The sequence below is a fragment of the Panthera leo genome, chromosome B1, assembly GCF_018350215.1.
Source record: "Panthera leo isolate Ple1 chromosome B1, P.leo_Ple1_pat1.1, whole genome shotgun sequence".
In the NCBI taxonomy this organism is placed as follows: domain Eukaryota; kingdom Metazoa; phylum Chordata; class Mammalia; order Carnivora; family Felidae; genus Panthera; species Panthera leo.
The window spans coordinates 193143592-193161963 of record NC_056682.1 but is presented as its reverse complement, the minus strand read 5'-3'; the positions used below and the strand labels follow the sequence as shown (position 1 = coordinate 193161963).

General features: G+C 41.0%; 1 protein-coding gene across 1 annotated transcript; it reads left to right on the top strand.

Annotated features, from left to right (window-relative positions):
• The first annotated feature begins 3790 nt into the window (after positions 1 to 3790).
• Positions 3791 to 17500, top strand: FAM200B (family with sequence similarity 200 member B). The gene is made up of 5 exons (XM_042936853.1): positions 3791 to 4278; positions 13422 to 13569; positions 13820 to 15156; positions 17063 to 17184; positions 17311 to 17500. Exons 3-4 carry the CDS (start codon positions 13882 to 13884, stop codon positions 17141 to 17143), a joined length of 1356 nt encoding a protein of 451 aa, XP_042792787.1. The 5' UTR covers positions 3791 to 4278; positions 13422 to 13569; positions 13820 to 13881; the 3' UTR covers positions 17144 to 17184; positions 17311 to 17500.
• The last annotated feature ends 872 nt before the right edge of the window (positions 17501 to 18372 follow it).

Genomic DNA, 18372 nt, shown 5'->3' with positions numbered 1-18372 from the left:
GTCTCCCTCTCTCTCTGCCCCTCCGCGGTTTGTCCTCTCTCTCAATAATAGAATAAACACCGAAAAATAAATAAATTTTATAAGCTCTTAAAGCTTTAAACCCATTAATTTTTTTAAGTTTATTTATTTTGAGAGAGAGCAATCCATGGAGGGGCAGACAGAGAGGGAGAGAAAAATCCCAGGTAGGCTCAGCGTCGTCAGGGAGGAGCCCAACACGGGGCCGAACTCATGAACCTGAGCTGAAATCAAGAGCTGGACATGGGGCACCTGGGTGGCTCAGTCGGTTAAGCGGCGGACTTCGGCTCAGGTCATGATCTCTCCGTCTTTGAGCTCGAGCCCCGAGTCAGGCTCTGTGCTGACAGCTCAGAGCCTGGAGCCTGCTTCAGATTCTGTGTCTCCCACTCTCAGACCCTCCCCTGTTCATGCTCTGTCTCTCCCTGTCTCAAAAATAAATAAACGTTAAAAAAAAAAATTAAAAAAAAAAAGAGTTGGACACTTAACCAACTGAGCCATACAGGCACCCCAAACCCAATTTTTAAATGATACATACACTCACTGTAAATGTTAACAAAAAATGATTTCAAGAGAAAGTAAAACAATTAAAATAACTTGAAATGTCACTTCCTTCTTCTGCCTTCAGTTTGGCTAAATGAAAGTAAAATAAACTGCTACAAAGTGTATTTCTCACTCCTCTGCAGGTTCATATTTACAGACTATCATAATGTATTTAAGGTATGAACACGTGCCTCCTGAAAAAATGTCTTACTGATACCCAGAAATATAAAAACAATCCTTCAAACTACATTGTTAAGTCTTTATTCCTAGCACTGACCTAAGACTCCAAGGTATTAATAATTTCTCACCAAACTAAAATCTTTATTCTTTAATAACTCTTAAATGCCTATCCAGCAGGAGAAATTATTAAGGAAGATAGCCTTGAATAATCATTTACTCTTGCTCTTCTGTTTTTGATTTATTTCTGTTATGGAGCAAGGCAGCACAGATTTTGATTACAAAAGATTCTCTTGATTCTTCTACACACCCTTCAATCTATTTAGGAAAGATACATACAGTTCAGTTAAAAAAAAAAAAAAAAAAAAAAAAAAAAAAAAAAAAAAAGGAGAGCACCTGGGTGGCTCAGTCAGTTAAGCTGCCGACTTCGGCTCAGGTCATGACCTCTTGGTCCGTGAGTTCGAGCCCCGCGTCGGGCTCTGTGCTGACAGCTCAGAGCCTGGAGCCTGTTTCAGATTCTGTGTCTCCCTCTCTCTGACCCTCCCCTGTTCATGCTCTGTCTATCAAAAATAAATAAATGTTAAAAAAAAAAAATTAAAAAAGAAAAGGAAAGAAAAAACCCACTGGTGTCAATTCAACACTGCCTTTTACAATTACGCTTTCCTATAATACAGCAATTTCTTTTCTTTTTGATGAATTGTTTATCATTGTAACTCATATTCCCACACTGTTCAGGATTTCACTTACAATTTTCTTTTCTATCATAAAACATCCTCTCGGTTATATTCCAGTAGTTCCCAAACCTCCTTCTCCTCCTCAAAACAAACAAAAAAAAGCAATACCTCTCATCCTTGGCTGCTGGGAGTGTAGAATGGACCACTCTATGAAGGGCAGCTGTCAGTACTTATCACATTTACAAATCCCTTTCCTATAAGGGGCGCGTGGGTGGCTCGGTCAGTTAAGCTTCTGTCTCTCGATTTCAGCTCACGTCGGGATCTCAAGGTTTCCTGAGCTCCAGCCACCAGTTGGGCTCTGCACTGGCAAAGAGGAGCCTGCTTGGGATTCTCTCCTTCTCCTCTCTCTCTGCCCTTACCCCACTTATGCTGCTTCTGTCTCTCTCAAAATAAATAAACTTAAAAAAAAAAATGCATTTCCTACTTGACCCAGTTCTCTTCAGACAATCTGACAGTTACCTGTGCAAATGTAGGATACGACATGTATTCATTAAAATATTGTTTCTAGGGGACCTGGCTGGCTCAGTCCGCAGAGCATGGGCTCTTGATCTCAGGGTTGTGAGTTTGAGCCCCACCTTGGGTGTAAAGATTAAAAAAAATTGTTTTGAATATGTAAAGGCTGGAAACTGTGTACATATAGTGGATTGGCTATAAATTGGAGTATGTCCACAAAATGGAATATGTCACAGCTAAAAAAAGAAAAAGAAAAAAAAGAGAGGAAATGTAACTAGACAGTGATAAGGAATATCAGAATATACTATTAAGTGAAAAAAGCAAAGTACAAAACAATGCAGAAAATATTGAAGAAAGAATGGAGGGAAATAAGCATGCATAGTCATATTTGCTTGTATTTGCATGATGACTGGAAGGATAAACAAGAAACTGATTAAAAATGGTTACCTTTAGGGGCGCCTGGGTGGCTCAGTCGGTTGAGCCACCGACTTCCGCTCAGGTCATGATCTCACAGTTTGCGAGTTCAAGCCCTGCGTCGGACTCTGTGCTGACAGCTCAGAGCCTGGAGCCTGCTTCTGCGTCTGTGTCTCCCTCTCTCTCTGCCCCTAACTCACTCGCATTGTCTCTGTCTCTCTCAAAAATAAAGAAACATTAAAAAAAAAAATTTAAAAATGGTTACCTGTAGAAGACTATGAGGGACAGTACTGGTGGGGACTAGGAAGGAGCATTTCTTCTGTGTAGTTAGTGCTTGTAAAATATTTACTGATTCATGTCGTGTGAAGTCTGAGTTAAAATAAAAACTCCTGCACCTAACATTTTTTTCTATTTCTTAAAATCATAATAAAAGGCAATAAATATACGGGCGCCTGGGTGGCTCGTTGGTTAAGCGGCAGACTCTTGATCTCAGCTCGGGTCTTGATCTCAGGGTTGTGAGTTCAAGCCCAGAGCTGAGTCACCACCACCACCACCCCACCCCCCTCCACCCCCCCCCATCCCCCTAACCTCTCCACCACCCCCACCACCGGTACTGGGTATAGTCTACCAAAAAAAAAAAAAAAAAAAAAAAAAAGGCGATAAATATATCAACCTTTAAAGTCTCTGGTTTGTAACAAAGATGCACTTACTTGCACTGATTTTGTCAAGAATTTAAAAGTGTGTTTTGTTAAAATCATTACAGGGCAGAAACATAAATATGTACTTACATATGTATTTTAAACCTAGTTTAATGAAATGAAGATGTATGTTAAAAGTCCGTGAGCTGTTAACCTAAAGAGACACAAGACTATGATCATTAAATACAACATGGGTCTCTAAACAAGTAAACCAGGTAAAACGGTACTAAAATTCAAAATTCCCTACAATCGTCTTACAAAGACCGTCAGGGGTAGCGTGCGCTCAAGGGCCACTCGGGGGTCCCGGGAGCGCGGGGGGACGGCGGCCGAGGCTGGGGCCGCGCTGACCTTGCAGTAGCTGCGGCTCAGCGCCACCTGGAACTTCTCCTGGTTCTGGTGCGGCTGCTGCGGCAGCTGAAAGGCCTCCTTAACCGACAGCAGCTTCTTCTCCGCCCCCATGGCGCCGTGACTTGGCTGGGACGAGCTTCGTCCGCACAGGGGTACTGCGGCCCCGACAGACTGCGGGACCAGACTCCAAATCCGCCTCCGGCTCCGGTCCGCCCGCGGCTGAGCACCCAGGGCGGGGTTACCGCCAGAGCGTTCAAAAGAACTCCCGCGGGACAAGCAAATACCGCGAGACTACCGCGACACTGCCGGGAGGCGAAAATTTCGGCCCTGTCCGCCGTGTTGCGCGTGCGCAAAGGGTCGAGCCAGTGTTGTTTTTTGTTTTTTGTTTTTTTTTCCCGGCTGGAAGTGAGATGTTAGTGAGTGGTGAGGTTAGGCCGGAAGTGGTGTTGCGTAGGGAATGGGGGGAGGGGGGACCAGCTGAACCGCCGCTCGTCGGGCGAAGCGGGAGGCTTGTGGCGCTGGGCTGGAGGTGAGAAGAAAGGCAGCCTCTGATAGGGATGGACCAGAGTCTGCTAACGGGAGATATCCCGGGTTTCACTGGGGGAGGCACCTTCTGGTTTCGCACAGGGGACGAATTGAGGCCTCCCGGGGAGAGAGGGACAGCAATCCGGGGTCTGAGCGGAGCTATTCTAGGGTCGGTTGGAAGAGGCAAGCTGAAATTCTTAGAAGGCCTGGTTGGGCCCGAGAGGACCGGAGAGAAGTCAGGAATCCGCTGGAAAGAGGATAACATGTGAATATACCTGAAGGTGATACCTGCAAGTTCCTACCCTTAGGATCTAGTGTCCTACCTAATGAGTGCATCGAGGCAATACGGTAAACGAGAGTACAAGAGACAGAAGGTAATTTTAGGTTACGGGTTATGAGACAGATCTGCAGTGTCTTCAGGAGGGAATCAAGCCTTACATATCCTTTACAAATGTAGAATATTTTATACAGACAAAAGTATAAATCATACATTGTGTACTCGCCACCTAACTGCGGAAATAAATTACATAAATTCCTTGATAATATAAATTGAAGTCCTTTGTCTGACCCACGTAGTCTCATTCTGTTCCCTCTTGCCCAAGGTAACCACTCTCCCAAGCACTTTTATGCTTTAATTTTAACAACATGTATAGTAATGTTTTGCATAATTTTAACAATCAGCAGTGTATATATCCTTTTGTAGCTTGCTTGTTAACTTATGTTTTTAAGATTTACCAGTGTAACGTAACTCTGGTTCATTCATTGTAACAGCTGAACAGGTATTCCCTTATATTAATTTTTCAGTATTTATCCTTTTTTTTTTTTTTTTGCTTTGTATGCCCAGTGCCTGATACATTGTAAGTTCCTAAATATTAGTTAAGTGAATGAATGCTGTAGCATTTGAGCTAAATCATTTAAAGAATGAATAGGATCTCAAATGACTTAAGGATATTCCATACAAACAGAATACTAGTCAGAAGCAGAATCGTGGAAATGCAGGACAAATTTCAAGAACTTTGGTAGTCTTAGAGCTTAAAATATAGAATTGTATGAAGGATAAGATGAGGCTTAGATTTAGAGAAATTGTCCTGAGGAGAATGCACTAGCTCAGAACCATTAGAGGTTTTTGAATTGTGAGAAAACTGACCAAAACTAATTTTTGTGAGTGCCTGGCAATAAAAATAAATGAAAAGCTGTACTTTTATTTTTATTATTACTTTTTTAATGTTTGTTTTTGAGAGAGATGCAGAGCACAAGTGGGGGTAGGGCAGAGAGAGAGAGGGAGACACACAATCTGAATCAGGCTCCAGGCTGCACAGAGCTGGACACTGGGCTCGAACTCGCAAACTGTGAGATCATGATGTGAGCCGAAGTTGGGCACTTAACCAACTGAGCCACCCAAGTGCCCCCAAAAGCTGTATTTTTAGAGGATAATATTCGTAACACCATGGAGATATGTCTAAGATGTAAGAATTAGTGTCAGGGAATTAAAGATCACCTGTTATGCTTACAGCAAGAATGATCATTGCATTAAACATATAAGACAATCATGCATACTTCCTTAAAATCCTGAAACGTTTTCCTAGACCATTCATTCATAGCACCACTTTCCTGAAGAACTGTTTCACACCTTCTGTCAAACTTGCAACATTTTCTACTTCTGTGTTCCACGTAGCTGATACCTTGCTGATACCTTGTGTCCTGTTTCAGTTAAAAAAGGACTTACCCCCCTGGAGGTCTGGCAGGCTGAGTCAGAAGAGCTGGAGACTCTTGATCTCCGAGGTCAGGAGTTTGAGCCCCACATTAAGGGTAGAAATTACTTAATAAAAAAATAAACTTAAGGGGCGCCTGGGTGGCTCAGTCGGTTGGGCGACCGACTTCGGCTCAGGTCATGATCTTGCAGTCCGTGAGTTCGAGCCCCGCATCGGGCTCTGTGCTGACAGCTCAGAGCCTGGAGCCTGTTTCAGATTCTGTGTCTCCCTCTCTCTCTGACCCTCCCCCGTTCATGCTCTCTCTCTCAAAAATAAATAAACATAAAAAAAGTTAAAAAAAATATTAAAAAAAAAACAAAAAAATAAACTTAAAAAAAAAAAGGAAAGGGTTTCCCAGGCTTTCGTTACCACTTGTACCAGGTCTATACCCTAATACATTCCCTCTACTATTATTGTAGGTGAATTGTCTGATTTAGGAGAGGGAGTACGCTCTTTAAGAATGCTTTTTGAGGGTGCCTGGGTGGCTCAGTCTGTTGGGCATCAGCCTCTTGATTTTGGCTCAGGTCATGATCTCACTGTGGGTCCAGCCTTGCGATGGGCTCTGTAATGGCAGTGTGGAGCCTCGTTGGGGTTCTCTCTGCCCTTCCTCACTCCTGTGAGCATGCTCTCTGAAAAATAAATAAACTTAAAAAAAATACTTAAAAAAAAATATTTTTTAATGTTTATTTTTTTGAGAGCGAGCGAGAGACAGAGCTCTAGAGGGGAAGGGCAGAGGGAGACACAGAATCCGAAGCAGGCTCCAGGCTCTGAGCTGTCAGCACAGAGCCCAGTGCGGGGCTCAAACTCACGGACCGTGAGATCATGACCTGAGCCGAAGTCGGACGCTTAACTGACTGAACCACCCAGGCGCCACCCCCCTCAAAGAAATACTTTTTTAATTCAACAGTCTGAAGTATAGCCAATTATAAACTCCTGAGAGGATTGGGTTGAAATAGGAGTGATAAAAATATTTAAAAAAACAATGCTTAAATGACAGTTGGTTTTGTCTAAAAGAATAGTAATTCAAACTTATAAGTGAGATACTAGTATTTTACGTGAGTTATTTTTAGGTAGATTTAGGTGCTAAGCTTTATAAACTAAATCTAAACATAGTTTACATATATCTTTGTATAGGACCCTTCTTTCTGCTACTTAACATTATAAGCAGTTTATTGTAAAATAGGGTATCTTTGATTATCCTATTTTAAAGAATATGTTTTACTAGCCTTTGTCTTACATATTACCAAATTGTTCAAATATAGTTTGGTAATTTATTTTTCACTGACTGGTAAAAATAGTGTCATTCATTCTCTCGTTTATTTCAAATACATTTACTGAGTACCTACCGTATGACAAACACATTCTAGGAACAGGTAGATAAGATTCATTTGTGCAAAATCAGTAACCTGAAACTACATCACATAACTATGTTAGTGCATCTTGGTATATAAGGAAACTTCCCCTACAACTAGTTGGTCAACTTAATTGAAATTCTATCCTAAAGGATGGCTACGCTATATGCACATCTGATTAAAGAGCATTATTGCTTGGAAATGACAACGGTCAACCTCAATATGTCTATCTTAAGCATCAGTGCACACGTTTATGATCTTTTAAGTTTTGGCCATGAAGGGATCTGTCCCAGCAGAGCCCATTTGGGCTGTAGACTTACACTGATGTACTTGCCCATGTTATGTATGGTATGTATATGTTCTGATGTACATTGACTCCTAATTACGAATATGTCTCTTCAAATTAAAATTCCCCAACTTATGGTTAGACCAAAAACAGGTTTGAGCCTATCCCCCAAAACTCCTATGACTTCCCATTAAGAGAAGTTAAACAAAAGAAGGGCAGACAAAAGACTTTGTAGCACATTTAGCCCCTTTTTTCTTTAGCTGTATAAGGTAAATATCTATAAAATACCTGGGGGAACATGGCATATTTTATCCTTAAAATTGTAGTGGCTTGTGGAGCATCTGGCTGTCTCAGTTGGGAGAACATGCTATGCTTCATCTTGGGGTTTAAAGTTCAAGCCCCACGTTGGGTGTAGAGATTACTTAAAAATAAAATCTTTAAAAACAACAACAACAACAAAAACCGCTAGTGATTTGAGATTTCTTGGAGGGAAAGAAGTATTAAAAACAAGAAAGCATCCTTACTGGAACTTTTAACTGAGAGGAAGAGTCAATAATTGTTCTCTTTCACCTTTTAAGGGCAGCTATGTATCTAAGTCAGATTGCTTTTAAGGCTACTGTGATTTCCCTCCAACTCTTCTTATTCATTAAAAAGAAATCTAGATGCAGTTGAGTTTCCAACAATTTAGTTCTGGTTTAAACATCGATGATATACACCGTGCTCTGACATCCAAGAGAAATAAACTCTCTAGTCCTTACCAACCTATCTTGGAAGACAGGACATAAGAAAAGCTCTGCCTTTTTCAGACCATGGTGAAATATTTGGAACATGCCATCTTTCAAGGAAACCTCTAACCAAGATTAAGTCAAGGCATCTACCAGTCCCCGAATTCTCTCCCAGATGCACATCTTTTTAAGTATATCCTGGTACTGTATACAGTAGATTTCTAGTTACTTAGGCTACTTAGCCATCGTTAAAGCATTTATAATAACTAGCCAAGCTGATATTTCCAAGCCCCTCCTAAGGCAACCAACATGTAAAATTGCCACCACTCTAATAAACCCTGACCTCTGTCCCTATCTGTAGGTCTTCCTGAGGGCACCAACCCTTTATATTACTGTAAACAGAAAACTATGCCAAGAGAGTGCTAGCCTAGAGACAAGGTGATGCATTTTGTGCTGTTGCGTATTACAACTTCATCCTACTCCTACAGCAACCCCCGTTTCCTCAGTGGCCTCTCCTGCCACTTCCCTGGCATCTTCCTGAAGCTGCATTCCAGCATTGCTCCAGGGTGCCTATTAAAGCTTTTTGTAAAGTTTCAGCCCTTAAATTCGAGATTTAACATTTGTCCAATGCTAAACTGACCAAACAGGACAGATTTCTTTTGACCAGCTCTTCACATCCCTGTTTCTCACTGAATTATGCCACATTGTGTGACCCATCTCACAGCCATCTTTACTCCTGCCTGTACCTCCAGATCTGTACCCTTCAGTTCTAACTTGCTTCTGTTTTCTGACATTTCATATCAGAGACCAACAAGGTACCTGAGTAGCATGCTAGGCCGTTATGACTGATGAGATCCTTGAGTAGTCCCTTTGGCATTTGAAGTCGGCCAGTATGAATGAGTTCACATTGGCACCTTTACCAAAAAAAAAAAAAGAAGAAGAAGAAGAGGCATCAACAACTACACTTTGTCTATAATGTGTAATCTGTGCCCACAATTATGGTATGCTCCAGCAACAAAAAGATACACAGCCTTTGCTGATATCCTCATTTAAAATGCACCCATATGTACAGTCCAGCAGATTCCTTTGTATTTACCCACAGGAGTTGAAAAGTTATGTTCACACAAAAATCTGCAACTGATGTTTATAGCTGCTTTTTTGATAATTGCCAAAATTTGGGGATGCCTAGGTGGCTCAGGCAGGTAAGCGTCCAACTTTGGCTTGGGTCACGATCTCACCATTCATGAGTTCGAATCCTGTGTCAGGCTTCACGCAGGCAGTGTGGAGCCTGCTTGGGATTCTGGCTCTCTCCTCTTTCTCTCTGTCGGCCCCTCCTCCACTTGTACATTTTCTCTCAAAATAAATAAATAAACTTAAAAAAATCGCCAAACCTTGGAAGCAACCAAGAAGTCTTTCAGTAGGTGCATGGATAAATAAACTTTTATATCTAGACAATGGAATATTATTCTGTGGTAAAAAGAAATGAACCATCAAGCCATGAAAAGACATTAAGGAACCTTAAATATGTATTACTAAGTGAAAGAAGCCAATGTAAAAATGCTTCATACTGTAAGTTCCAGTTTATGACATTCTAGAAAAGGTAAAACTGGAGACATTAAAAAAAAAAAAAAATCAGTGATTACCAGGGATTGGAGGGAGGTAGAGATGAATAGGCAGAACATAGGATTTTTAGAGCAGTGAACATATTCTGATATCATAACGATGGATACATGTCACACATTTGTCAATTATTGTCAAATTATTGTTAATAGTAAAGTCCATATAGGTATAATTAATGAAGTCTCACAGAAGAATATCACCAAGACTATAGCCTTTTCTTTATAGCCTTTTCTGACATCTTTTTTGCTCAAATTTACCGTTCTCTGTGATGCCTCTTTCCAAGCTGGCTTTATAGTTGAAAGGGTAGGTCCCCACATAAATATAACAGCAATAGGCTGATGAATATTGATGGCATATAGATAATGTATGGCTCATTTTTTTTTAATGTTTATTTTTGAGAGAGACAGAGACAGAATGTGAGTGGGTTAGGGGCAGAGAGAGAGGGAGACACAGAATCCAAAACAGGCTCCAGGCTCTGAGCTGTCAGCACAGAACCCGATGCGGGCTCGAACTCGTGAGCCACGAGATCCTGACCTGAGCCGAAGTCTGACGCTTAACCGACTGAGCCACCCAGGTGCCCCTGTATGGCTCATTTTTGAGAGCTGCTTGATATTCCTTATACCCATACCTTGCTTGTGTCCTAGTATACAAGTCTACTCTTTCACTCAGGTGAGGAATTGGTGGTAGTTAGAAAGGAAAATACTTAGTGTGTCCCCCTAATCAGGGGATTCTAATATTCCTCTCAGGTGAGTGGGGGAAATCTGCTCACCAGGCAAATAATAAGTAATCTTAAGATAATGTGTATTTCAGCTTTAACACTATGACTTCCTGGAAGAACTCAAGGGATGCAGGATTTATACTAAAAAGTAACAGGCCTTATGGGGACAATGGGATTAGGACCAAACTATATGACTGTGTAACTAGAGCAATAACAAAAATGATTCAAAACCTCTTCAGGATTTATCTTAATCAGGCATGATAAGACACACAGACACAGAAATGTCACACAGTAGGAAGTTTTTATACTCCCAGATCCCTAGAGGCAGGACATAGAGCATGCCAAGCCATGCAAGGGGCCACAGGGGGAAACAGGAGGTTTCAGGAGGCAGAGGGAGCAGAAGGGAAACTGCAGAAAAGCCTGTATTGTGGAAAAGCCTGGGTATTTTCTAGGACAGAACCAGTGAGGCAGGATGAGCTGGCTAAGCAGGTTTAAAATTGGGTTTTTGATTGATTTCAACAGGCTCTAGGGCATAGGGGCTGTTCCTAGTTGTCAGATACCTGGCTGTGAGATGACTGGGGTGGAGGGGAATATTGCCTGAGTTTAAGAGCCTGATTGGGGTGGCGTGGGGTGTGTGTGCAGGTGGGGTGGGCTCTAGAATGGTGAGTTTGCATATGAAAGTTGTGTTAACTGGTTGAGTTGGTTGCTATCTGTTGAGTTGTTTGCCATCTCTAGAGTAGTTTTGGGGGATGCCCAGTCCCTCTCTGATTCGTGAGAACCCGCATGCCAGAGTGCATCAAGAATACAGATAATAAGAAAATATTAATGCAAATGATTCTAATAACAGTTATTCACTTTGTAAGATGTTGAATTTTTTTTTTTTTTATTTACTTGAGAGAGAGCCTGTGAGTGGAGGAGGGCTAGAGAGAGGGAGAGAGAATCCCAAGCAGGTTCCACACTGTCAGCACTGAACCAGATGTGGCGTTCAAACTCACAAACCGTGAGATAATGACCTGATTCGAAAGCAAGAGTTGGACACTTAACCGACTGAGCCACCCAGGTGCCCTTAAGTTGTTGAATTTCTAGTAAACACTACAGTAAGTGTAAGGCTTTACCTCCCTCCCCCAGAAAGGCCGAACAACTTGATGGAACGCTATGTAAGAAAGTGCTGTGTATGATACTAAGACCCAAATAACACCAAGGTCAAAGGGCAGTGCAGTGAGCACAGGTTTCCCCTTTGAAAATAGGGCATTCCTGTGAAATCCCCTGCTTTCAGAAAGTTGGTGTGAGGCCACTTTGCTTTTACCAAAGACCTACGTTAGTATGGTAACGGCTCTTTTCACAAAAGTGAAAATCCTCTTTGGATTTCTTTCAGTTAGCAAAAACAGGTATCAATGTAGGTCTGCCCTAGAAGTGAAATGGCATAACACAACCTTTTAGAAAGTGGGGGATACCTGTGCTTCTACGATGGACATACCCAAACTGAACTGGGAGGAAGTCTAAAGTGGCAGATGAACCATGGGCCTCCATGGCTCGCTGTATTCAGCTTTATTAAGTATACTTTGCAGTTTCTGATGCCAACTTCCAGGTTTTACAGACATCATTTTTTCTTTTTTTATTAAAAAAAATTTTTTAGGGGCACCTGGGTGGCTCAGTTGGTTAAGCATCTGACTTCAGCTCAGGTCATGATCTCACAGTCCGTGAGTTCGAGCCCCATGTTGGGCTCTGTGCTGACAGCTCAGAGCTTGCAGCCTGCTTTGGATTCTGTCTCCCTCTCTCTCTGCCCCTCCCCTGCTCATACTCTGTCTCTCTCTGTCTCAAAAATAAATAAAAACATTAAATAAAATTTTTTTTAAATGCTTAATTTACTTTTGAGAGAAAGAGAGACAGAGACAGGCGTGAACAGGGGAGGGGCAGAGAGAGAGAGAGAGACAGAGACAGAGACAGAGACAGAATCCGAAGCAGGCTCCAGGCTCTGAGCTGTCAACACAGAGCCCGACACGGGGCTCGAACTCACGGACTGCGAGATCACAACCTGAGCTGAAGTTGGACGCTTCACTGAGCCACCCAGGAACCCCTGATATCATTGTTTCTATTTACCAATCTTGGTTTAGGTCATTTGCCTTACAGAAATAGACCTAAGCTGATGTGACATAGTGATGAGAAGAGCTTTAGGCCTTTTGCTTCAGGACCCATGATCTTGGATATCCTGAAGGTTGCCATAGCTGGCAATAATAACCTCTGTATTCTAAAGTTTTAATGTCATCTCTCTGCTCTTATTCCCAGGCCAAGGATGCAGTCCAAGGAAGTTCTAAAAATATATCATCAGGTCCAACTTGGTAGTTGACCTAGCCATGGAAAGCCTCATTGGATCCTCACTGGGTCAGACCATAACTGGCATTCTTAAAAACTCTTCCCATCATAAAGTATCAAGAAGGAAAGTGTAGGATATATACCTACCACTTCAAGAAAGCTCCTGTACCAGCCAACAGCCTAACAGATTAGCTAGCTGCTTTGATCATCAAGCAGACGTACTCAAGCTCAGCACAGCACAGGAAAAATCTCTCTTATCAACATTTTTCACATTCTGTGTGTGACCTATTAGCGGGTCATGAAATCAGTTCTGTGAGTCACAGTGAAAGTTTTTTTAAAACAGTAAAATATATCAAGTGTTTTGTGTGATTGCTCTGCCAGAATTGTGCTACCAGGAATACTAAGGTCAATTTCAAGATCTGAAAAGAAAATTAACTAATGGAGGGCATATAATGAACAGAATGTATACTGGCTAAGAAATGGCTTTTCAAGCATTTGTCCACTGGTGTCTTGTTTCGTTTTCATAATAATAAAGTTGGTGAGCAGTCTAGTTTGTGTTCCCGTGACTTACAACTAGATGTGAAGTCTGAGATGTTCAACTGAGATGCATTTGCAAACTATATTTTTTGGGAAAGATGTTATCTAGGCTATATATATATATATATATATATATATATATACAATTTTTTTAGTGGCATTTAAAACATTTTAATCAGCATTACTTTTAAAATGGATCCTATCGTTTTTAAAAGAAAGAGGAAAAATGAAGTGAAATGTGCAGACACTTGTTCAAGTTCAGCTGCTGCACCTGGAAATGTGAATAGTGACCATGTTGAGAGAAATACTGACTGTAATCTGCAAACTTCAACCTCGTTTGAGCCACATTTCAAAAAGAAAAAGGTAAGTGCAAGACGTTATAATGAAGATTATTTAAAATACGGTTTTATCAAATGTGAAAAACCCTTTGAAAATGACAGACCTCAGTGTGTTATTTGTAATAATATTCTTGCAAATGAGAGCTTAAAACCTTCTAAATTAAAAAGGCACTTAGAAACTCAGCATGCTGAACTTACTGATAAGCCTCTTGAGTATTTTCAAAGAAAGAAAAAGGATGTAAAGTTGTCTACACGATTTCTCGGTTGTCCTACAGCTGTTAGCGAGAAAGCCTTATTATCGTCGTATTTGGTTGCATATCGAGTGGCAAAAGAGAAAATGGCTCACACGGCTGCTGAAAAAATAATTCTTCCAGCGTGTTTGGATATGGTGCGTACAATTTTTGATGACAAATCGGCTGATAAATTAAAAACGATATCTAGTGATGACATCATATCTCTTCGAATGTGCACTATTGCGGAACACTTAGAAACAATGCTTCTTACCCGGTTGCAGACTGGTATAGACTTTGCGATCCAGCTCGATGACAGCACCGATCTGGGGAGCGGCACAACACTCTTAGTTTATGTCAGATACGCGTGGCAAGAAGATTTCATGGAGGATTTTTTGTGTTGTTTAAATATAACCTCACACCTAAGCGGGTTAGATATTTTTACAGAATTAGAAAAGTGCATTGTTGGCCGATATAAATTAAACTGGAAGAACTGCAAAGGGATTACAAGTGACGGAGCAGCAAGCATAACCGGAAGACACAGCAGAGTAATTAAAAAATTGCTAGAAGTTACTGATAATGGCGCCGTGTGGAATCACTGTTTTATACATCGTGAAGCTTTAGCATCCAGAGAAATCCCACAGAATCTCTTGGAAGTGCTGAAAAACGCAGTGAAAGTTGTTAACTTCATTAAAGGCAGTCCACTAAATAACCAGCTTCTTGAAACATTTTGTTCAGAGATTGGAGCTGATCGTACCCACTTACTATACCATACCAAAGTTCGTTGGTTGTCTCATGGCAAAATACTAAGCAGGGTTTACGAACTCAGGAACGAGATCCACCTTTTTCTTACTGAAAAAAAATCTCATTTGGCAAGTATTTTGGAAGATGACATTTGGGTGACGAAATTGGCATATTTAACAGATATTTTTGGCATTCTTAACGAACTGAGTTTAAAACTACAGGGGGAAAATAGCAATATATTCCAACAGGTCGAACGCATCCAGGGATTCCAAAAGACACTATTGTTATGGCAAGCAAGGCTTAAAAGCAGCCGTCCGAGCTACTACATGTTTCCGAGATTTTTGCAACATATCGAAGAGAACGTTATTAGTGAAAACCTTTTGAAAGAAATAAAATTAGAGATATTGGTGCATCTCACTTCTCTGTCTCAAACTTTTAACCATTTCTTTCCACAAGAGAAGTTTGAAACGTTAAGAGAAAACAGCTGGGTGAAAGATCCCTTTGCTTTTCGAAACCCAGAATCGGTAATTGAGTTAAACTTGGTGCCTGAAGAAGAGAGTGAATTACTGCAGCTCAGTTCCTCATACACATTGAAGACTGACTACGAAGCATTAACATTATCGGCATTTTGGATTAAGGTAAAGGAAGACTTCCCTCTGCTAAGCAGAAAGAGTGTCCCGCTTCTGTTACCATTCACGACAACCAGTTTGTGCGAGCGTGGGTTTTCAGTCCTGACCCAGTTAAAAGCAAAGGAAAGAAACGGGTTGAAAGGTGCAGCAGATATGCGGGTGGCACTGTCCTCCTGTGTTCCCGACTGGAGCGAACTTCTCAGCAGGCAAGCGCACCCGTCACCTTAAGTGAATCTTCCCTGATTTGTGTTCTTGTGTTTCTTATTTTGTGACATTTTTCTATGCTGAATTCAGATGCTAACACAGCATTGTATGTGCTAACTTGGTTTTTATTTTTGGCATATTTAAATATTAATGAAATCATAATGTAATTTCCATTCTTTGACCAAAACTTTAATGAACTTCTGTTAGAGGCCAGGAAGTTTTCTAGAGACATTTGGGATGCAAAATGAAGAAAGCAAAGATCATTCTGTAGTGGAACTTCGTGGAACTGGCAGGGAGAGAGACAGACAGACCATAAATAACCCTTAAAATATTTTAAAGGTAATAAGTGCTATAGAAAGAGCAATAAGAAAGAAGGCTCGGGAACTGTTATATGGGCACCAAATCATGAAGGGCTCTGTAGACCATCAAAGGGCCTCTGGGTTTTTGCCTGAAATGGAGAGCAGTTGAAGGATTATGCAGAGGAAAGATGTGATGTGAATTAGGTTTTAAAAGATTCACTTCATAGGTGCCCAGCTGGCTCAGTCAATAGAGCATGTGCCTCTTTTTTTTTATTTTTTATTTTTTTTAATATTTATTTATTTTTGAGACAATGCGAGAGACAGAGTGCAATCAGCGGAGGGATGGACAGAGGGAGACACAGAATCTGAAGTGGGCTCCAGGCTCTGAGCTGTCAGCCCAGAGCCCGACGCGGGGCTCAAACTCCCAAACCGTGAGATCATGACCTGAGCTGAAGTTGGATACTTAACCAACTGAGCCACTCAGACGCCCCTAGAGCATGTGCCTCTTGATCTTGGGGTTGTAAGTTTGTGCCCCACATTGGGTGTAGAGATTACTTAAAAAAATAAAATAAGCTGAAATAAATAGAAGACTCTGGCTGACATTTTGAGAATAAATGGAATTCAACGTTAACTTCCCTAAAGAGGATTTTCCTAACCCACCTTAGTTTTTGTTCCATTATTCCCTTTGTTTCTTTTCTTGGTAGTGTATCATTTGTAATATTTTTATTTATTTGATAACTGATTCTGTCAATCTGCTACCCTGGAATGAGTGCTTCATAGGAGCAGAATTCATGTCCATTTTGTATGATACACAGTAAGTGGGGATGTAATGTACATCTTATTAACAAATAATGATCTCTAACATCTGTAACTTGAGGTTGTACTCTCAGGAATAATTATTAAATGTGTGGCAAAGTCTCTTTCACATTTTTAAAAATATTTATTTTTGAGGGAAAGAGACAATGTGCGAGCACGGGAGGGACAGAGAGAGGGGGACAGAAGCGTGCTCTACATGGACAGCAGCGAGTCCAATGTGGGGCTTGAACTCCCCAACCTTGAGATCATGACCTGAGCTGAAGTCAGATGCTTAACTGACTGAATCACCCAGGTGCCCCCCCCCCCATTTTTTTTTTTTTTTAACATTTTAAAATCTGATTTGGTCAGATAATCTCTATAAGCATTCAAAAATGGCATTGATTGATATGGCTTCCTCACATTGTTGCTGATAATTAAGCAACTTAAATTGCTTAATATGTGTTCCTCAAATTAATTTCAACTTCTGCCTTTATATAGTCACTGATTCCAGTGGGTGGTGTTTCTCTTGGCAAGGGCTCTCTCTAAAATTGTAAAGGTGAGCAATTCCTTTCCATCAGCTACCATGCTTAGGATTCTTGTAATATTTGTGTTTTCAGATTTTGTCTTCTATTGAAGGTGATTTTTTTACTTGCCTTTTTGGTACTCGAAATAAAGTGTTGGAATACAGTTCCCCATGAATATCTCACATGTCTGCTCAGTGTGGATTCTCTGAATGAAGGTATTTGCATCCACATTAAGAATGTTTGTAAAGGGAGACAGTTGAGGATCATGAAGCTAGAGACATACCAGGGAAGTAAAGATAAAGCCTTCTTTCCCTCCCCTGAGTTGTTTGCTTGCATTCCAGAGTAATGGATAATCTCCCTGGAGACGAGGATGGGAAGATATACCAGCAACCCCACAAAACCCTAGAGTCTAATATCATGCAACCCACTGCATGATGGAGAGGTGACATCTGATCCTTACCATGTCACGCTGTGGGAGTTGGGGTATGGGGAGCTAACAAACAAAACTGATGTGTCTGCTTCTTTTTTTTTGGCTGTAATAAATTGTTTCTGACTCAAACATCGTGTGTCTTTTTGTCGGTATATGACACTCTGCCGAATCCCTTTGTGCAAGGCACACATTCAAGGTTTCGGGGATTAGGATCTGGACATCTGTTGGGTGGTGAAGGGGTGACTCAGCCTATCACAGTCCACTCTTACCAAAGACTCATACGCATCTTGCATGAGAAAGATACTCACCCATCTTGAATGTGACCAGAAGTCTCAGCCCATTACATCAACTCAAGTCCAAAACCTTGTCTAAGTCTCACTGGCTCAAAGGCTCAAGTCTTCCACCTAAATCACCTAGATTAGGTGTGGGTACAGTATCTGGGTATAATCTATCCTGAGGCAAAATCTTGCATCTGTGACCTGTGAAATTAGAAACCAGTTCTGTGCTTCAAAATACCCAGACTGTTCTAGGGTAATAGTCACAACCCATTCCCATTCAAAAAGGGAGAAAAACATTAAATTCTGGTTCCTTTTTGTAACAGTTCCCTCCTTTTTATCTCTTTTACATTTTACTAAAAGCCACAAAAAAACCCAGGACATACCTCCAATACTTCGCTTGGAAATCTCACATAAAATCCAAGTTCGTTGCTCTCAAGTCCTGTTTTCTATATAATTATAGGACATAATCCATCCTAAACTTCCCCTTTCTATCATTCTATAACAGAACCCCAAAAAACCCAAAAACTGTTGGTGAGGTGCTTCTGAGCCCTCACAGCAGTGCTTTTAACATCCAATTATGCTACAGTTTGTTTACAATGACTTAGGTATTCTTTTTTTTTCTTTTTCTTTTTTAAGTAGGCTTCACGTCCAGCAGGGAGCCCAACATGGGGCTTGAACTCATGACTCTGAGATCA

Bases quoted from the DNA above. Each gene is read 5' to 3' on its own strand.
- FAM200B (XM_042936853.1), top strand. From the start codon at position 13,882: ATGGCTCACACGGCTGCTGAAAAAATAATTCTTCCAGCGTGTTTGGAT. The intron at 15,157-17,062 runs GTAAAGGAAGAC...TTGTGTTTTCAG, and splicing joins TATCGGCATTTTGGATTAAG to ATTTTGTCTTCTATTGAAGG.